At 40.6% G+C, this 19,347-nt stretch overlaps 1 protein-coding gene across 2 annotated transcripts in view; it reads right to left on the reverse strand.

Annotated features, from left to right (window-relative positions):
* NAMPT (nicotinamide phosphoribosyltransferase) overlaps positions 1-17,255 on the reverse strand; it is a 47,541-nt gene extending 30,286 nt beyond the window's left edge. The window contains exons 1-4 of one of the 2 annotated variants that reach the window (XM_075558537.1): positions 17,058-17,255; positions 5,737-5,893; positions 3,604-3,707; positions 1,443-1,571 (exon numbers count right to left, since the gene is read on the reverse strand). In XM_075558537.1, the coding sequence (XP_075414652.1) occupies positions 1,443-1,571; positions 3,604-3,707; positions 5,737-5,893; positions 17,058-17,114 (447 nt within the window). In that variant the 5' untranslated portion in view covers positions 17,115-17,255. The remainder of the gene's footprint in view (positions 1-1,442; positions 1,572-3,603; positions 3,708-5,736; positions 5,894-17,057) is intronic. The other variant, XM_075558536.1, reaches the window with a different exon arrangement.
* Positions 17,256-19,347: the final 2,092 nt, after the last annotated feature.

Consider the following 19,347-nt stretch of genomic DNA (forward strand, 5'->3'; position numbering starts at 1 on the left):
GTTAAGGGTTATGGGGTTGTGGAGTACCCCTTGGATCTTTATTGTCAATCCTAAAGAGGCTTTGCATACAAAACAGAGGCGAGGCCAAGGACCAGAGAGAGGTCTGCCGATGGACAAAGCTGTATAGAGGCTGTCCTGATTAAAGAAATGTCTAAAGCATTTCTGATCCTGAATTGTAAGCTATTAAACTTCCTTAAGAAACCCTGTGACTATGAGTATGGTCTGTGAGCCCTGTGTGGTCACTGCAGCTATTTACCAAACCAGCTCAGAGCAGAAAATGCCATGGAAGATCCAGATGGTTGGTGTCAGAATTAGTAAGGAAGTTTGCAAGGGGAGAGGCACATCTGACCTCTGCCTCATAGGGCTGATGCTGGTGAGTTCAATCTTCTCTTTCTCCCCCGTGGAGTCAGAGGTCAGACATGCCCACCACAGCCTGTTTATTTTATAACAGAAAAAGGATTTCAATTATTGACTTAAAATATTCCAATAGCTGAACAATCAACCTCCTATTCAAAAGGACTCAGCTGTATTCATTTTGAGGGCCAGGAAGCCCACCACCCTGTTTGTATACTGATCTCAGTGCTACTTCTCTGCTGCCTCTCTACAATGGTATCTTATAGTCTGAAGATGTTGCTCCTCCTTGATGGTCATGAGATTCCCTGTTCCTACTTCTGAGGTGGCCCACTTTATCCACAGTAGAAATGCAAAACTGACCATTCCCCTCATTAGAGTTCCATTCACCCTATTTGCATGCTCCCACTCAGTCCGTTTGATCGGAATTATAGACTGTGAATAAAAGAACCATACCAAGTAATTCAATTTCAGTACCAGATACCAAAGACTTAGTAGTGCCCCCCCACCACTAATTTTGTTCTGACACAATTTACATTTAGGATTCTAACAAGTTGGAAACCTACTAAGCTTTACAAGTACTAATAATCACTAATTTGATTTGATCAGATTTCAGAACACTAGATTTCTACTGGAAGGAGTCTGAAAAAATTTGTGATTTCTAGATGGGGAAAATTAAGTCAAATTCTAACTTGCAGCTTCCCGTTACTGCTGCTGGTGTTGCTCGGTGCTGTCCAAGTGGTTTCGGCTCATCGCCAGCCTGTGGACCACAGTACTCACCATGCCCAGAACTGCTTAGTTGTTTGGGCCCTTTGTTGCAGCCACTATGTCAAGCAATCTCATCCAGGGTCTGCCTACAGGAGAAACGTCCCACAGATTCTAAGGCTGTAATCTTTGTTCAAACAGACTGATAACATTTTCCTCAGTGGAATGGAGCAGCTGATAAGTTCAAAACCATTGATCTTTTGGTTAGCAGCTAAGTGCTTAAGGACACCACATAACTGTAGTATCAAATTCTAAATTAAAATCTCAGTTCAATTGTTTTAACTTCTTCAATTAATGTTAAATAAGAATTTTTCTTTTTAAATCACCTCAATCCAATTTGTGAGCCAGTAGCACTCTGGGTCTGTGTTTTCTACGGTGAAGAGAACATTGCCTCTGGGAATGACAGAGCCCTCAGGAACTGCTTTCACTTCTATTGGAAGGTGGCCGTCATATTTCTGGTGGGAGGCAAAAATGAATTTATACATTGAACAGATTATGCTCAATTACCTGTTCTAATAAGGTTCTTTATACTTTAGAGGCATTCATTTTACTGTCATAGAAAATCTGTCATCGAAACAGCAACTATAGATGAGTTTATTTTAAGATACTCCAAGAACACTATTTTTCTTTTAGATAGGTCATTTCTCTAAAAGGTTAAATTTAACCTGACAGATCAAAGAAGGGGTTGCTATTGAAGAGCAAAAACAAAACACCACAAGAAATCTCTCTCTATATATTTTAAAACTGTGTTAACAGACCTGAAACCATGAGATAAATCTAAGATAATTATACTTTCTAAAGTCTTGAATAATTAATACCCAAATCTTATTTGACTAACTTATCAATTTAACAATTCCCTCCAAAATTAGGCAGTGGGTGTATCTGTTACATGGTATATTACCAGATACTTTGCTATTATGCTCCCTTTCATAAATATAATAATAATAAAATTACTGTGGCTAACTTTTGGCTAAAGGAAGAGAAGTTGTTTCAGGAATCTTAGTGGCTTATTTATGAGATATGAACACAATTTTAGATAGAATAAAAACGTGTTTAAAGAGAGGTATCACGCTATTACAAAGAATATAGTCATACAAGTCCTGATTTAGACTGAAAATAGACCAAGAGACCTCAGGCAAGTCACTAACACTTCTGGGTCTCAAGTTTGTAAAGCAAGAGACTCTACGCACCTCTCATATTTTCTGAACATTTAATCGAAAGATTCTACCACTCTGGTTACTGGAGATTATAGTAATGAGTTCATAGCACTTACTACTGTAGTCTAACTTCAAAATAAACCTCAAAAGAAAGGAATATGGGGCAAGAATGGTTTACCTTACTTAAAATATGGAAGACAGCAACACAGACTACTTGGCTGACATCTTTAGATGTCCATAATTAGCAAGCAGTAAAACTCACAGGTGTGCATACCTTGCTTTATTGCAGTTCAGACACTACTGTTTTACAAGTCGAGGGTCGGTGGCAGCCCTGCATCAAGGATGGCACCATTTCCCCAGCAACATGTGCTTGCTCCATGTCACATTTTGGTCATTCTCATAATACTCGGAATTTTTCCATAATGCTATCCAACATTTAACAGCCTACAGTATAATCAATGTATAATAGCTTTTATATGCACGGGGTAAATAAACAAACATGTACGACTCAATTTATCGCCTCTATTCCTTTTGCTGCAGTGGTCTGGAACCAAACCTGCAATTTCTCTGAAGTATGCCTGTGTAGACATGAAAGTTGAAGTATTCTAAATTGTGCTTGACAGTCTAAAAAAGGAAAAGGCTCTCACGTTTAAGACATAACTTGACTAATGCATAAGTATGTTACTTTGACATTCCCAATCCATGTTTGTAATAAAGAAAACTACCAGCAGACTTCAACTCTTATAAATCAATTTCCTTATCTTTGGATGCCCAGAAGTTCAAGCATTAGACCCATATATGATATATATAGATATGATAGTACAATAAGGGATAAAACTGAATGTGTCAAACCTCTCTACACATTTAGTGAGGGAAATTTCCCAGAATTATTGTGTAGTGATAGACACACAGCATCTATTTTCTTAGATAACCTTAGTTAATTTTCCTTAGTCAAAAAAGACCTGAACTTTGAAATTGCCAGATAACCACACAATTTCATAATCATGATGTTATCTTCAAGGTAATAGTAAAATCACCTTTCCAACAGATCCTAGTTATTTAATTATAGTTAGTTTGTCTTATAGGCCATAGATCTGTTCATGATTTGCCACAGAAAACCTATTTATTTTCCCCTTAACTTGTTACAACAATGTATAAACATAGCCAGTATTTTTAAGCTACATACAAAAAAGAGCTATAAGCATGATCTAAGTTGTATTTTAATTCCTTTGCAAGAAATCTAGACATAAAAGCAAAATCCAAAACAGACTAAGACACGAGACTATTTCTTACCTCAAGAATGTAGTTCCAACCCGAGACTATTTCTTACCTCAAGAATGTAGTTCCAACCCTTTTCATTGAAGACATCATCTTGGAAATGTTCTTTATAGACCTCTTTGGCTTCTTGGATTTTCTCTTTGGTTACTACTTTTCCTAAAATGATAAACATCTCATTTATATTTCTAAGGGCATTATCTATGGCTAAACTGTAACAAAATGAAGGTCCTCACCTAATCACCCACTCTACAGATTATAGGAGCTCAGAGGTTAAGAGTCAATAGCACACCAGAAAATAAATCAGCACTTCTGTCTTCCAATAGCTCACTCTAAGCATAAATGTCATAATTAAAAAATCATTGTAAATTAACTGCGTATTCTAAGAGATCTTTTCTACCTATACCTGCATATTCTTAAAAAATGAGAAACAAAGCATTGTCTTCAAGTTGATTCTGACTTCTATCAACCCTGCAGGACACAGTAGAACTACCACGAGTGTGGGCTTTACAGAAGCAAACGGCCACATCTCTCTCCCAAGGAGTGCCTCGGCGGGTGAAACACTGACCTTCTCGGAGTTTGAAAAGAAGCTCTACAGATCATTCAAAAGCTTGGATTGGTACAGTTTTCCAGGTGAAATGTATCATTTTAGCCATGTAATAATGCTCATACTAAAGGCCAAATGAATCAACATCAAGGTTCATACAACAAACAAGAAAAAGCACAAAGGAGTTTGTACCTAGGTTTACATAGAGAATTAATTCTCTTAACACCTCCTCTCTAAATGTGTAAGTACATGAATTTCATAGATTTGCTGTGGGAATTAGAAAACACATATAAAACTCTTAGTGTGAAAGTCATCACAAGACAGAAAAGAGGTCTTACATAAATAGTTCCTCATTTTATGTACCACTGAAAATATCTGATAATCCATTGACAGATAACCACTGGAATCAGTCTTATTTCTAAGAAACAAAAGCTCATTAAGCTAAAACAATTCCCATTTTTAACAGGCATTTAGAAAAGCCAAATGGCAATTATGGCTTTTTCCAATACTTCAGAAGCATACTGGTAGGGTTTAAAAGGTTGAAAAAACAGCAAGCCTTTATGGTTAAAATAAAGGGTGCTTTCAGGGCTGATAAATCAGTAATTTTCAAAATTTATTTATATTTAAACTGAAAACAAAAATAGGAACTCCTTTAAGGGCGGCTGTGAGGACTAAATGTCAAAGAAATTATTAACATAGTCCTGGTCTATATTAAGCAATCAGTACCTTTCTAGCTATAATAAGTGATGCTTTATAAGGTTTTTAAGTTGCGAAAGTAAACTACGGAGCGCCATCATTTTTGGGGTAGCTTTCTCTAGATAAACTAGTCAGTTTATTTGAAATATCTTGGTTAGTCTTGCTGCATGAAAATACTTATGAATTCTAGCCTAAGTTTTTAATACTATAACATTTTTAACCGCCTGATCTTAGAATTACAAGAATATCAAACTCATGGACATCAAGTCGATAGTGACCCAATAGAAAGGGGCGATTATTGCATTTCAAGATTCAACTTCTAAATTTACTGCCAATGAATCGATTCCAACTCATAGCAACTTTAATCTGTATTAAATTCTGGTATTTTTATATGAAGAGGTTAGAGACAAAATTTTCTAAAATGCATAAAAATGTTGGGGACTGTTTTTTCCCCCCTAGAAATACTCTTACAAAACAGACTTTGAAAAACCAAAGAAATGAATTTGGTGATTTTTCTGCTTTAAAATGCATTTGTGACTAACTCCTAGCCTAATGATAAGGTTAAAAACATTTTCATTACAAATGCTATTGCTACCATAATTTGAAATGACTTTATAAGTCAATAAAATTAATTATTCAATTAATGAATAATGTCCATAGCTAACCAGATTAGTTCCAGAAAATCAGTGACTTAAAAACATTTATCCTAAAACATACTAATCTCAGAAAATTTCTGACACTAAGACATTATTCTGAAACATATTTAATGCAATTAAACAGGTTAAAAACTTGCTCCCAATGAATTTCTACAGTAGTTCTGAAAACAAATTATAATTTTATTCATAAAATATCAAAACTATTCAAAAAGTTATTTCAAAGAAAATGAAAAAAATTAAGAAATTACATAAAAGCAGTGTTTTAAAGTATACTAGGAAAAATTAATACCTTTTAAGTACTTATTAAGAATGTACTGCAACCCATAAAATACTGTTTCCTCGTATTTCACCTTCCTTACTTTGGAGTTTTCTGTTTTCTTTTCACGGCATTCGAAGTATGAATAAACTTTGCTTGTGTTGGGTGGATATTGTTTATAGTGAGTTACCTATATGAAGAAAAATACTTCAGTTAGAAAACACAAATGTACAATATAAATCACAACAGAAAACACTTGAAATTATTTCAAAACTGGAGAAATTATACTTATTAAAAAGTCATTTTATTGGGGGCTCATACAACTCATCACAATCCATACATTCATCATGTCAAGCACATTTGTAAATTTGTTGCCATCATCATTCTCAAAACATTTGCTTTCTACTTGAGATCTTGGTATATCTGCTCCTCATTTTTTCCCCTTCCTCCCCGTAACCCCTCCCTCATGAACCCTTAATAATTTATAAATTATTATTTTTTCATGTCTTACACTATCCGAATTCTTCCTTCACCCACTTTTCTGTTGTCCGTCCCCCAGGGAGGAGGTAGATCCTTGCAATCAGTTCCCCCTTTCTACCCACTGTCCCAGTATCGCCACTCTCACCACTGGTCTAAGGGTTCAGCTGTCCTGGAGTTCTTGTGTTCCCAGTTCCTACCTGTACCAGTGTACATCCTCTGGTCTAGCCAGATTTGTAAGGTAGAATTGGGCTCATAATAGTGGGGGGAAGGAAGCATTAAAGAACTAGAGAAAAGTTGTATGTATCATTGGTGCTATACTGTACCCTGCCTGGCTTGTCTCCTCCCCATGATCCTTCTGTAAGGGTATGTCCAGTTGCCTACAGATGGGCTTTAGATCCCCAGTCCGCACCCCTCCCTCATTCACCATGATTTGATTTTTTTGTTCTTTGATGCCTGATAACAGATCCCATCTACACCTCATGATTACACAGGCTGCTGTGCTTCTTCCATGTGGGCTTTATTGCTTCTGAGCTAGATGGCTGCTTGTTTATTTTCATGCCTTTAAGACCCCAGACACTATTATCTTTTGATAGCCAAGCACCATCAGCTTTCTTCACCACATTTGCGTATGCATCCGCCTTGTTTTCAGTGATTGTGTGGGGAAGGTGAATATCATGGAGTGCCAGTTTAATAGAACAAAGTGTTCTTGCATTTAGAGAGATCCAATGTCCATGTGCTACCTTAATGCTTAACCCATAAATATATGCATCTAGTTCATCATCATGTAAGTACATTTACATATGTACATGCCTGTATTTAGACCTCTATAAATGCCCTTTGCCTCCTAGTTCTTTCCTGTTTCCTTTTCCTTTGCCTCTATTCCCACTATCATGCTCAGCCTTCATTTGGGTTTCAGTAATTCCTCAGTTATTGTCCTTGATCAAGCCTTACCAGGCCTCTTACACCCTCCTCTCCAATTTTGGATCACTTGTAGTTCCCTTGTCCCTGGGTTTGTTAACATCACTTCCTTTCCCCCACCTTCCCCTCTCCCATGTTCCCCAGGAACCATCAGTCCTGTTGTTTTCTCCTACAGATAGTCTATCCTGCCTATCTTATCTAGATAGACTTTGGAGATAATAATATACACAAAACAAGACAGAGCAACAAAAGAAAACAAAACAAAAAACCAATGACAAAAAAAAATCCTGAAAATAGTTCAAGGTCTGTTTGTTGACCTTTAGGAGTGTTTTCCAGTGGAGTCTGATGGAGTGCCACGCCTGAGAAACTATACTTTTATATGCTATTGGACAACGTAGATTTCCTGGCCATACAGAATGAAAATAAGTATCTTATTAGAATTATTTGATCGTAAGCAGCCGGTCATACGCGGTGCTACTAAGTGCAAAGTCAGCCGTCCTCGGCCCCCAGCAGTCCCAAGGGGAAAAGATGAGGGCTGTGTTCCCACAAAGACTTACTGCCTCAGAAACTCTAAACAGGGTCACTCAGTCAGAACCGACTGGATGGCAATGGGTTTTGGTTAGTAGCTTAAAAGGAAAGCCACAGGAGAGTATTAAATGGTAGAAACAGAAGTACTGAATTTAAGGAAGTATAAAGCCTTTAAACTAGACATTTGAAACAAAATAGAAGGAAAGATATCTCATTCAATCTTGGGTAGCAGTCCCATATTCTGGAAAGGAGAAGCCTGGAGCATATAAAACATAAATGGAAGAACTAAAGTCAGCAGGATTTGATACTGATCCTGCGTAAATGTGGCATATGCGGTAGTCAGTGGTCAACGACGCCTAATGACTGCATTTCTTTGTGTGCATGGTGAGGTTGAGAGCGATGCCCTTCACGGTGACACGGAGAACCTAGATGATGACAGAAACAGCAGCAGGAAAAGAACACATTTTGTAATAGTTTCTGTGTGTCCTAATTACCTCCTAATTGTAAACAAATGATTATAAAATGCCAACTTCAAATCCTTAGGGGTTTGAAACTATGAAGAGGTCGTATCACAAATATTTCCCAGACACTACCGAAAATGGCCAATTTTTGTTTTAAGGGGGAGTAAGGAAGACCTAAAAAGTAAATGCTCACTATAATGTAAATTTTACTTCAATGTTTTAGGTACATTAAAAGTTACCAGTACAAATTAACCAGAGTAATAATAATGTTTTTGCTCAGTTGAAAGAGTATGATTCATAATGCCTTAATAGTTCAAGATAGAATAAGTCAAAACAATAAATTGTTGCAGAACAATTTTGATGGAGAGTCACCACTGTGAATACATTTTCCTGTTAAGCTCTGACCTCAAGCTTCGGGAAAACAAACTTTCCTTCAATTTGGCTGCTTAGTCTCAACTCCAGTAAAACACGGTTTTAACTAAAACTCCGCTGGCTTGGAGCCAAGCTTCTATAATGAATACTGTAGATCTATGTCTTCTGTGGTCAGGCACCATTTGATTTCTTCACCACACTTTGCTATTAATACCCTTTAGCTTCAGTGATCTCTCCATGAGGAGGAGTATTGAGTAGGGTCATCACATGAGAACTAACTGTTCTTAGTTTAGGTTTATAATTAAATAAATGTGAGCCCCAAGCCCATTTATATATCTATGGTTTATATATGTCCCTGTTTCATTTTACAGACACTATTATTATTTTTCTTGAAGAACATTATAAACCATTCTCACAGAACATAATTCTATTGATAGTGACATTAGGTTAGCCAGTAGAATAGAATTTAAAATCCTGTTGGGAAAAGGAAATTACACTTGTATAGACCAACATTTTAGACCACAAGATGCCAATTTTTGTAGATTAAAACCTATAAGTGACTGAACACTATCTACACGAACAGTGAGAGTAGGAGCTAGGGTAAACAAATAACACTCATTCAGAGGCAGAACCAAGCCTGCTAGACTAACATGTCACAAACCAGAGAGCATGAAACTAATGACTACAAGGTAGTACCGGGCATCGCAAAGGGAGAGATCCAAACCCAAGTGTAATGATCACCAGTTCCATAGCCTTGGGACAGGGGTCAGCTGCTTCTCACACTAAGGCATTTCAACCTTACATCCAAGGGAGTATTTGAGTTCCTAAAATCCGCTACAGGTTAGTTCAAAGCAGTGGTTCTCAACCTTCCTAATGCCATGACCCTTTCATAAAGGTCCTCATGTTGTGGTGACCCTCCAATCATAAAATTATTTTTGTTGCTACTCCATAACTGTAATTTTGCTGTTATGAATCCAGTGATCCCTGTGAAAGGGTCATTTGACCCCCCCAAAGGGGTCATGACTGCTGAGAACTGCTCAGCAGTGGTTGAGAACCGCTGGTTTAAAGTATAAAGTCCAGTTTGCTTAATGAGATTTCCAAATGGGATCCTCCTTCTGGTGTGGCCTGTGAAGGGTGTTGTGTACTTCAAAAGGAAGGGTTTGAAGTCACAGTTGGTCTATAGCACGATGTCCAGCTATCAGAAGAGTGCCTGGGGTATAATTTTATAAAGTAAGATCTAAGTGAGGTGTCAACCAAGTCCACCTGGAAGTACCCCAGCCTATGTGATCCAAGGATTATAAATAATAAAATCCAAACATGGAGGAGGCAACGGTACCAGAACCTAACTTCTGAACACACAATTTGCAGAAGGTTATGGATGACAGTGGAAGCCTAAAACCCACTTGCCAGGTCTCACATGGATTAAGCCTCCAGTGACTCCCCTGACTCCAATCTAGGGGTACGAATAGTCTTGCTATCAGACAGAGCACTGGAAAGTCGGTCACAGCACATGCAGTGAGGTTAAAATAAAACACCTTATCATTGGATCTCCCTTTTAACCCATCTCAAATATTCCAGTCTTCAATATAACATTTTCTGGTTTCTTTTCAATTGAGGCTTTTCTCTTTTGTCATTGTTTTGGGGTTTGTTGATTTTTGTTTTTCCAGATATGAAACGCAGGACTTTTTATAAAGACAGTATAAAGTATGAAGGCAGTATAAGCTCTATAAAGAAAGTAACTCGAGTCATAACTGCCTCGGGACAGGGCAGGGAAGTGGGAGGGGGCAGGGACGAGGGAGCTAACAATCACTACAAGAAAGAAGAAAATGTCCGGAAGTGAATTGTGGGGATGATTACACAACTCTTCCTTCTTAATATTGATTAAACTATAAAATTGTGTGATATGTGAATTATATGCCAATTAAAGAATAAGTTTTCTATAAAGGAGCCTGAACAGCAATGTCGGTGATTCATAACCACCTGCTGCTGAGAGAGGGCAAGATGAGGCTATCTACCCCTAAAGAGAGCTAACAGACTGTGAAACCTTCGATGGGGTAACGGTGACTTGGAAATGACTTGATGGCAGGGGGTTGTGTTGGGTATAAATGGAGGAAAATAAATCACACATTTAAAATGCATCTTCTCATTTATTCTTCTAATGGAAGCATATCTTCAACTCTATAGAAATAACAATTCTATGCTACTTAAATGTAGCCTTGAACATGAATCTATAACTTAATACATGATCAGATAACTCAATCAGAAAAGAGTTAAACTCTTTAGGCTTTGCTTAAGTATACCAAATGTCTAGATACTAACCTAAAAGTACAGAGAAGCCTCATCAACTCTAAAAGTACCAAGTGTTAATGAAAATAAAATGTGTTCTACACTTTAAATCCCCCTTGCATGTTAGTTTCCTAGGTGCACTATGTGGGTGTGCAGGTATGTCAGTATGTTTCAGGCAGAATTTGCTATTGCCAACCATCCAGAGGAACCCTTGAAGTACAAATGTAAGTGCTCAGTTACTAACCAAAATATTGGCAGTTTAAAACCATCCAGTGGTTTCCAGGGAGAAATGACTAGGTATTCTGTTCCTGGGAAAATTAAATCCATTGCCTTTGAGTTGATTCTGACTCAAAGTGACCGTGTAGGATAGAGTAGAACAGCCCCATTGAGTCTCTAAGGCTGTAAATCTATGGTAGCCAATCCCCCACTTCCTTTTCCCTTTACAACTATGCAACCAGGACTCCTTAGATAGTGATTACAGAAGATGACTCCAGTGAGAGAGAAAAGGGGAGCGCTAAATGGCCAATATGGGTAAAAAAAAATATATAAGTCTTTACTCAACACATACTTCCTGAATGACCAGCACTGTATAGGCATTTTCTATGAAGTGGCTCTAGATTGTCCCATAAGGTTGGTTTGCTGTCCTTCCAAGAGCTTTCCTCTCACAATGCAATCACATGACCAAAGGCAACTACTACTTACCTACTTTTCCAGGTTTGATTCATTTATTCTTAACTGCTGAGAATCACATTTTAACAATAAAATACAAATGCAAGAGGACGAGGCAACGTATCTACACACAAAGAACAAGTTATACCACCTAAATATCTTAGAACAAGTAAAAGAAGATCCACTTTACCTACCTTAACTAAGACTTTCTGTGCTTCAAAGCTAATAAAAGCAAAATATAATAGATTCTCCCAATATTTAAAGATTTCTTAAGTTCTGAAGGAGCCTTGGCCAGTGTAATGGTTACTTACTGGGCCGTTAACTATATGGTTGACAGGTCAAAACTACCTGCAGCTTCTTGTACCCGGTAAAGAGGCAGTCTCAGAAACCCACTGGGTCAGTTCTACCCTGGTCTATAGGGCTGCTCTTAAATCACAATAGACTCGATGGCTGTGACTTTGAGTAAGTTCTGAAAGCTTTCTAAAGCCACAGAAAACAAACCATGTTAACTGGCTTCATGAAGCAATAATCAATTGATAAATACTGATTATAGATTTTTATCTTTTACTATTTTGAGAAAGGAGAGGAAATGCAAGATGAGCTTTTAAATTATTATACTGCCTCTTCCCTCAACTTTGACAACTTGTGCTTCTTTTATTTGCCACACTTCCAACAGAGATTTCATCAAACTCCAAAGAAGAGACCAGCTTCTGGTATTTTTGTTTTTCAAGCTAGTATACAATTATTACTGACCTACATTAATCCATCCCATTAAGCATATTCATGAATGTGATTTTATTCTGTTGCCCAAATTTTTCTTATAATTTTGAATATAAAATTGGGAACTTGAATTACCGATGTATATGCAAAATGCCAGAGGTATCATTAAGAACACATAATTCTGTTGTACAAAGTTAACTAAATATATACACGTATCACCCTCTACCCTTGACTTACAAATTGTATTCGTGCCCCCATCCCTTACAAGGTTCTGATTGCCATGGGAGTCAACTGTGACAATACTTAAGTGGCAGTTCAGAAGCAATGAAAGAAAAATAGGAACAGTTTACAGGAAATAACTCAAAGGAGAAATCATTCAAAGGAAGTAACTGGGGAACCAAAGTCCCAGGAAAAGCTAACTTGCTCACATGACTCAGCTAAATCTTTTCTGCAAAATACCCCAAATACCTTAAGTTGGTTATTTTGCCATTAATAAAGGAGATCTTTTTAAAGCTGCCTTGGATGCCTAATGACAACAGGTAACTACTCTGTAAAGATACAACCCTTATGTTTGTCATCCTTTTAATACCTAGTAGTCCGCAGAATTGATTAAAAGACTGGATGAAACAGTGCTGAGTTCAACATAACCAGCAAACAAAAGATTTCTGAGGAAGGAGCTTTCTGTACTGAACAGTACATTTAGGAGCAAATGTGTGATATGGCTGAAACTAAATTGCTTATGCATTACTTTTGTACAGCCCATAGAGTTTTTCTTATCATATCACATTTAGCATAAAATTTAAATTAATCTCTTCTGACAATATTTTTGATTAATGTGCTACAAGTGAAATATTCACAAATGTTAAAAGTATTCTCTGTTGTATTTTATTACAGATAGTATCTACATAGAGGCAAGGGAAAAGGGGGCACAAAGTATTTTTTAATGATCCATAGTTGCTTGGGAACTGATGGTTACCCCAGAGATAAAGGAGTAGTAATTTTCCCCTTTTCTGAAAGCTTCAAATGGTACTTCAGAACTGTAATGGCTAAGATACAAACACACCTTCCTTAAGCAGTCCTAACCCCCTGAAAACACCAAACTAATTGCCCAGAATGGATTCTGACACTAGCTACCCTTTAAAACAGAGTAGAACCACTCCACAGAGCTGCTGAGACGTCAATCTTTAGGGCAGCTGACTGTATCAACTTTTGCCGTAGCATGTGGTTGGTGAGTTTGAACTCCCACCCTCAGTTAGTAACCCAGTGCTTAATGTGCTACACCACCAAGATTCCTTCTAGCTGGCTCAATACATTTCAAAATATAACCCAGTAGATAATTTTGCTATAAACTACTTTGAAATCAATAACTGATGAACACTTAATCACCACCTCATCTACTTCTAAAGAACTTTTGTAGTCCTTCACTTTTAGAAAGGAAAAAAAATGCTGCATTCTTCCATCAATGCATCTAAATTATTTTAATTGGTCAACAATCTACAAGCACAGATAAGAACATATAAAAGTTTCGTGCAACTTGTAAATTGCATGAAAAAGTTTAATTCTGAAAACTAGAGATTATAAATTATGTAGTTTAAAGAGGCCAAAAAATGAACAAACAAAAACTCAACAGGTTATAAGGACAAGAAATGAAAGGAAAAAGGAACCTTTAGATTAAAATGTGACCACAGAAGATACCACCTATTTTGTTGTATTACTGGTATCAAGCATACCAACATGATTGGATCTTTTTGAGGTGATTTTTTGTTGTTGTTAGCAAGGGGGAGATGAAGAAAGAAAATCTTTAGAAAAGTCTCATAGTCCTGCCTAGTTTGGAAATGGATTATTAAAATAGGCTTTATAAATAAATGTAAACTGTTACAGTAAGGCATGCCCTGCTAAGAGATTATAAAACTTGAAATTACATCACTATACTAACTAAAAGCATTCCAGAACACTGGCATTAAAGAAATTTTACATTCCTTCTGTGTAATGGCAAGAAGACCTGATGGCACTGAGGGTTAAGCATTGGGCTGCTAATCAGAAGGTCAACAGTTCAAACCCACCATCCACTCCAAGGGAGAATGAACCAGCTCTCTGCTCCCTTAAAGGTTTACAGTCTAGGAAACCCTAAGGAGCAGGTTCTAGCCTTTCCTCAGGTTTGCTATGAGTTGGAATGGACTTGATGGCAGGATGTGTAATATTTACACACTAAACTCACTGTTTCTAAGACTCTTTATGGGAGTAGAAAGTTTTGTAGTAGCTGTGTAGTTTGGAAGTCCTAACCTTGCAGTTAGCAGTCATTACAACAACTACTGCAAGACCAAGGTTCCTGCAGTGTTATGAAACAGAAACTAAAGAAACCTGCAATGCCTTGTCAAAGGCTAAACTAACCAACCTCCTGTCTACATTTGCTCATTTCAAAGTCAATCATTTTATAAAATAGCTCATTAGAAATCTTTAAATTATTTTTAAACTTAAAGTTAAAAAAATCATACACTCAATAAAAAAAATGGGCCTAAGAATAGATAATTCCTAAATGACTTGCAAGCAGCCAATAATCATATGAAGAAATGCTTGTGATCACTAACTAAATGAGAAACACAAATTAAGATATGATACCACCACACACTGGTAGTTATGGAAATTTTTTTTTTTTTAATGACAGAAAAAACACATGTCTGAGAGGATGTGGAGACTGGAACACTCATACACTGCTGTGGGATTGCAGAATTGTATGGTGCTTCTAACAAATGTGAATAAAAATACCGTATGACCCTGTAACCTCTATACCCTAACGCAACGGTACTCAACCTGTGTGTCCTACGCCTTTGAGGGTCCAAGGATCCTTTCACAGAGGTCACGGATTCATAACAGTAGCAAAATTACAGCTATTAAGTAGCAACGGAAATAATTTTATGGTTGGGGGGAGGGGTCAACACAACATGAGGAACTGTATGAAAGGGTGGAGGCATTAGGAAGGTTGAGAACCACTGCCCTAAAGAAATAAAGAACAAAATACAAACAGAAAGATGCCCACCTATGCTTATCTATCACAGCAAGAAGGTAGAAACAACCAAAACGCCTGTCTGCAGTAGAATGAATAAATACACTCTGGCACATAAATACAAAGGAACATTATGCATCCCCCAAAACAACGCACCTCAAGTCATGGATGTACTGGAAAGACATGATGTTCGGCAAAATTATAGTCAATCTCATAAGAGCAAATACATGACACAATTACTAGAAAATAAAGAACAACTAAGAAAATGGTTTTCATACCAAAAGAAGACAACTTTGAAGGTTACAGGGCAAGGGCTAAAGAAGGTTGGGGTGCTGGAGAGATAGGACCACATGGGGGCACTTTTGGGGATATTGTCAGTGTTCTGAAGTGTTGAGCTGTCCAACTGTGTTTAAATATGCTTTCCCCCTTTATGTTATACATCACTTGAAACATATACAAAGCAATGAATGGATCATTCTAAAATCCGTATAAAACACCCATGAGTGAATTATACGAACACAGGAGAATGTGTGCCAAGTAAACCATACTTTTTACTCGACCGCATCATGATCCCTTTGTAATGATGTAGATTGTCATTTTAAAATTCCATTTAAAAGACCACGTTAGTGAAACTTAGTTCGACTTTAAATAATAACCCATCAGAATGCCCTAAATAGAATCTTAAACGACTGGAAAGAGATAAAACAGAACCTAAGTAAAATGGAATTAGGAAATACCTACTTATAATACTTAAGGTCGGTTAAAAACAAAGAAACAAAACCCACCATAAGAGCAGTCTGCTTTACCACTGTATTTCCAAAGCACCCTGTTGCTCAAATAAAACACTCAAATTCAATTTCGCCTGAGTGGAATCTCTGGTCTGACATTTGAGGCTCAGCAAAGGGCAGTCCAGTTTACTTCTTGTAATTTAGAAACCAGAGGAAAGATTACTTGTCTTTTCTCTCCTTCTGCACATTACTAAAGTTGCCAAAGGAGCAACTTTCAGACAAGCGGATTCCCTTGCTCCAAGTTCCCCAGGGTGACAACTCCAGCGCCTTTAAACGCCTAGTGTTTCACTTTCCTTTTCACAGAAATCCTGCGGTGACACCACCGGACCAAGAGCAGCTCAGCCTTTGCAGCGCGGGATCAGGATCCTGAGCGATCACTGCCTGGAGCAAGAGAGTTTGAAACGGCGCCCAGGGGAGCGGATCGGGGCCAGCCTGGCTCCTGGGGCTACAGGCGAACTCCCACCCGGCCCCGGGCAGCAGGACGCGCTAGCCCCGGCGCCCTCACCGGCACTTCACTCATCGCTTCCTCGGGAGGGTCGTACCTGCCCAGCAACGGAGGTGCAGAGCGGGCACCGCGGGCGGGGAGAACCCACTGGCCAAGTCCAGCTCCCTCAGCGCCGTCTCGCCACCCCCACTCCCCAAGCCCCAAGGGCCGTTACCTAACTAACCCGCTCCTCCGGCGAGGAGTCCCCGTGCGCTCCACCCAGCCTCGCGTAGCCCGAGGCCAGAGGCCGCCCGCCCGGGGAGCGAGTGCGCTCCGCGGGGAAGCCCGGGGCCCGCCCAGCCGACCCCGCGGCGCCCGCGGAGACCCCGGCCGCGAGGCGCACGGGCCGGCTGGCGGGCGGCGCCTGCCGCCGGCCCGCCTCAGCCCCTCGCCGCGCCCCCCTACCGCGCGCTGCAGGCCCCGCCTCCTGCCGTCCATCCCTCCATCCCTCCCGGCCGCTCTCATCCATCCAGGCGCCAGCTTCACCTGCCCGGCCGCCGCCGCCGCCGGCCCGCACCTTCCCACGGGCGGGCCAGCGCCACGACCCCAGACCCGGCGGCCCCCGCCCTCCGCTCGTTCCCGTAGCGGGCTCCCCCACCCCCCGCGCCCTCCCTCCGTCACCTGCGTCTGCCCCGAGCCCGTACCTTGTAGGAGTCGGTGGCCAGAAGGATGTTGAACTCGGCTTCTGCCGCAGCGTTCATCTCGGGCCGGAGTGTGGGGGCTGCGCGCCACGGGCTCCACGGCGCGACTGCGAGGGAGGGAGAAAAATGGGCTTCTCCGCGCTCCGTTGCTTAAGTCACCGCTCGGACGGTGGGGGAGGGAGAGAGGAGGGAGAAACGGAGCGGGAAGGAGGGGCCAGGGGCGGGCGGGCTCGGGAGCCGTGACGCGGTGGAGGTGGAGGCAGCAGCTCGCGTGCTCGCAGTCCGGCCTGAGCGGCCTCCCCACCTCGGCTCCCCCACCCCCACCCCCTAACCCCAAGGGGCGGGGCGGAGCGGTTGCGCGTGCGCACCAGGAAGGGGGCGGGGCGGGGACGTGAGGCACGCGCTCTTCCTCCGAGACGCCCGCGCCGAGAAGCTGGCGGCGGCACGGCCGCCCCAGCGCGTGACCCAGGCGCTCGCCTGGGTTTCGTTTCTGGGCTCCGCACGGTGGGGCGGGGCCAGAAGGGGGCGTTCCCAGCCTCGCCCCTCCCGCGATTAGCCCGTTCGCTCGCCCCGGCGTGGACCTGGCAGCCCTGCCCTGGCCTGGCTGGTTTTCTGGGGCCTCCTGAAGTCACGCCACCCTGCTGGGGGCCGAGGAGCCTCCCACTGCGCTTCTCCGCGTTCTCTGCGCCGAAGTTTCCTCACCTTTGTCTCCGGCTGGGACTAAGGTGCCAGCCTTTTGCCGCCATCCTTTTCAGCCCTGCAGTCCCTCCGAGCCCTGGCTTTAAAGCCCCTTCGGTAAGGTGAGGAAAGTCTGAGAAGCCCCCTACATGCGTCGACTCCCTCACCGGCTCTGTGGATGGCGGAAGAGGGTATCTTTTGGTTTCACCACAGAGAAGACAGTCTGCGCCAAAAGGGAAGGTTGTATTCCGTACGCGCACATAACGAGGGGACAAGACCTCATGGAAGCAAATAATGCCGGGAAGTAAAAGACAGGGCGCCAGGCTTTCGACCGGGTGCGAAACTGACTTTTATTGTTGATCATCGTTAAGTCCTGGGGAACCGTGTGGTCTACACCCTCCCAAGCCAAAAAAAAAAAAAAAAAAGCAAATGAAACTATGTGTATATATGACTTCACCTAAATTCAGACCATCCACCCGAGCCGTTCTCATTCAAGATTGCATTTTTGCATTCCCTTTGTCTGCATAGTCATACTTTAATAGCCCTTAGAACGTTTTCCCAGTTGCTAGTAACCGTAATTCAGGATCCCGGGTGTCGGTTGTGGTTTAAACACCAGCCTAGTGGAAGTCTCCTTTTAACTGTGGTGGCTGAGATTGCAGGGTGGCTCCGAGAGTTTGTGCGAATTGAGAGAAACTTGTCACCAGAAAGAGTAGGAATTTTTCATATGAAAACAGCTTTAGGGAGTCCAGACACTGGAAATGATAGGTTCTTGAGAACTACCTGCAAAACAAAACTCAAACCCAATTGCGCCGCAGTCAAGTGGTTTGCAACCCTATTGGGCAGGGTTAATTACCAATCTTTTGGGGAGCCTAAAGCTTCGGTTTTCTTCCTGGGTGGGTAGTGGATTCGAACCACCGACCTTGTGTATTCCATACATAACTTCATCAAGGCTCCATCTATAGGTAGAAACGGCACAAAGCAAAGATCTTGGAAATGCCAAGGTAGTGCCAAAGTAGTACACAATACTAACAAATTTTGAATTATTTTCACCTACAAGGTTTGAAATCAAAAGGAATTTCTTTTTGTTAAGCCACTTTGTTTACCAAGTGCTACTGGGGATTAAATTAAGAGATTTTGTTATAATCAAGCATAATTCATACGAAAAAGTCATTCACCCTTCTTAATTTATTGCATCCCCCACCATTTTAAATAGCCTACTTCAATGACAAATTCTTACTTGTTTAGCTTCCGGGATTGCATGTTATCTGTAACTGACCATTGTTTTAAGTAGGAAAAATGAAAGGGGTGGGTGGGGAGGGGTGAAAGTCTGATTCTAAAGTGGTCTTTGTTTCTGTTTACAAAATAAATTTGTTCTTACAGTGACTGTATTGGATATGTAGTTTTAAAGTGAAAAAAAATCTCAGCAAATAAAAACACTTAGCATATTGGCATTGCTTGTTTCATGGAGTTGAACACACAATGATATGATTTTTTGTTCTTTGATGCCTGATAGCTGATCCCTTCAATACCTCATGATCACACAGGCTGATGCGCTTTATCCATGTAGGCTTTGTAACTTCTAAGCTAGCTGGCCGCTTGTTTACCTTCCAGCCGT

This window comes from Tenrec ecaudatus, chromosome 9 (assembly GCF_050624435.1).
Source record: "Tenrec ecaudatus isolate mTenEca1 chromosome 9, mTenEca1.hap1, whole genome shotgun sequence".
Taxonomy (NCBI): Eukaryota; Metazoa; Chordata; class Mammalia; order Afrosoricida; family Tenrecidae; genus Tenrec; species Tenrec ecaudatus.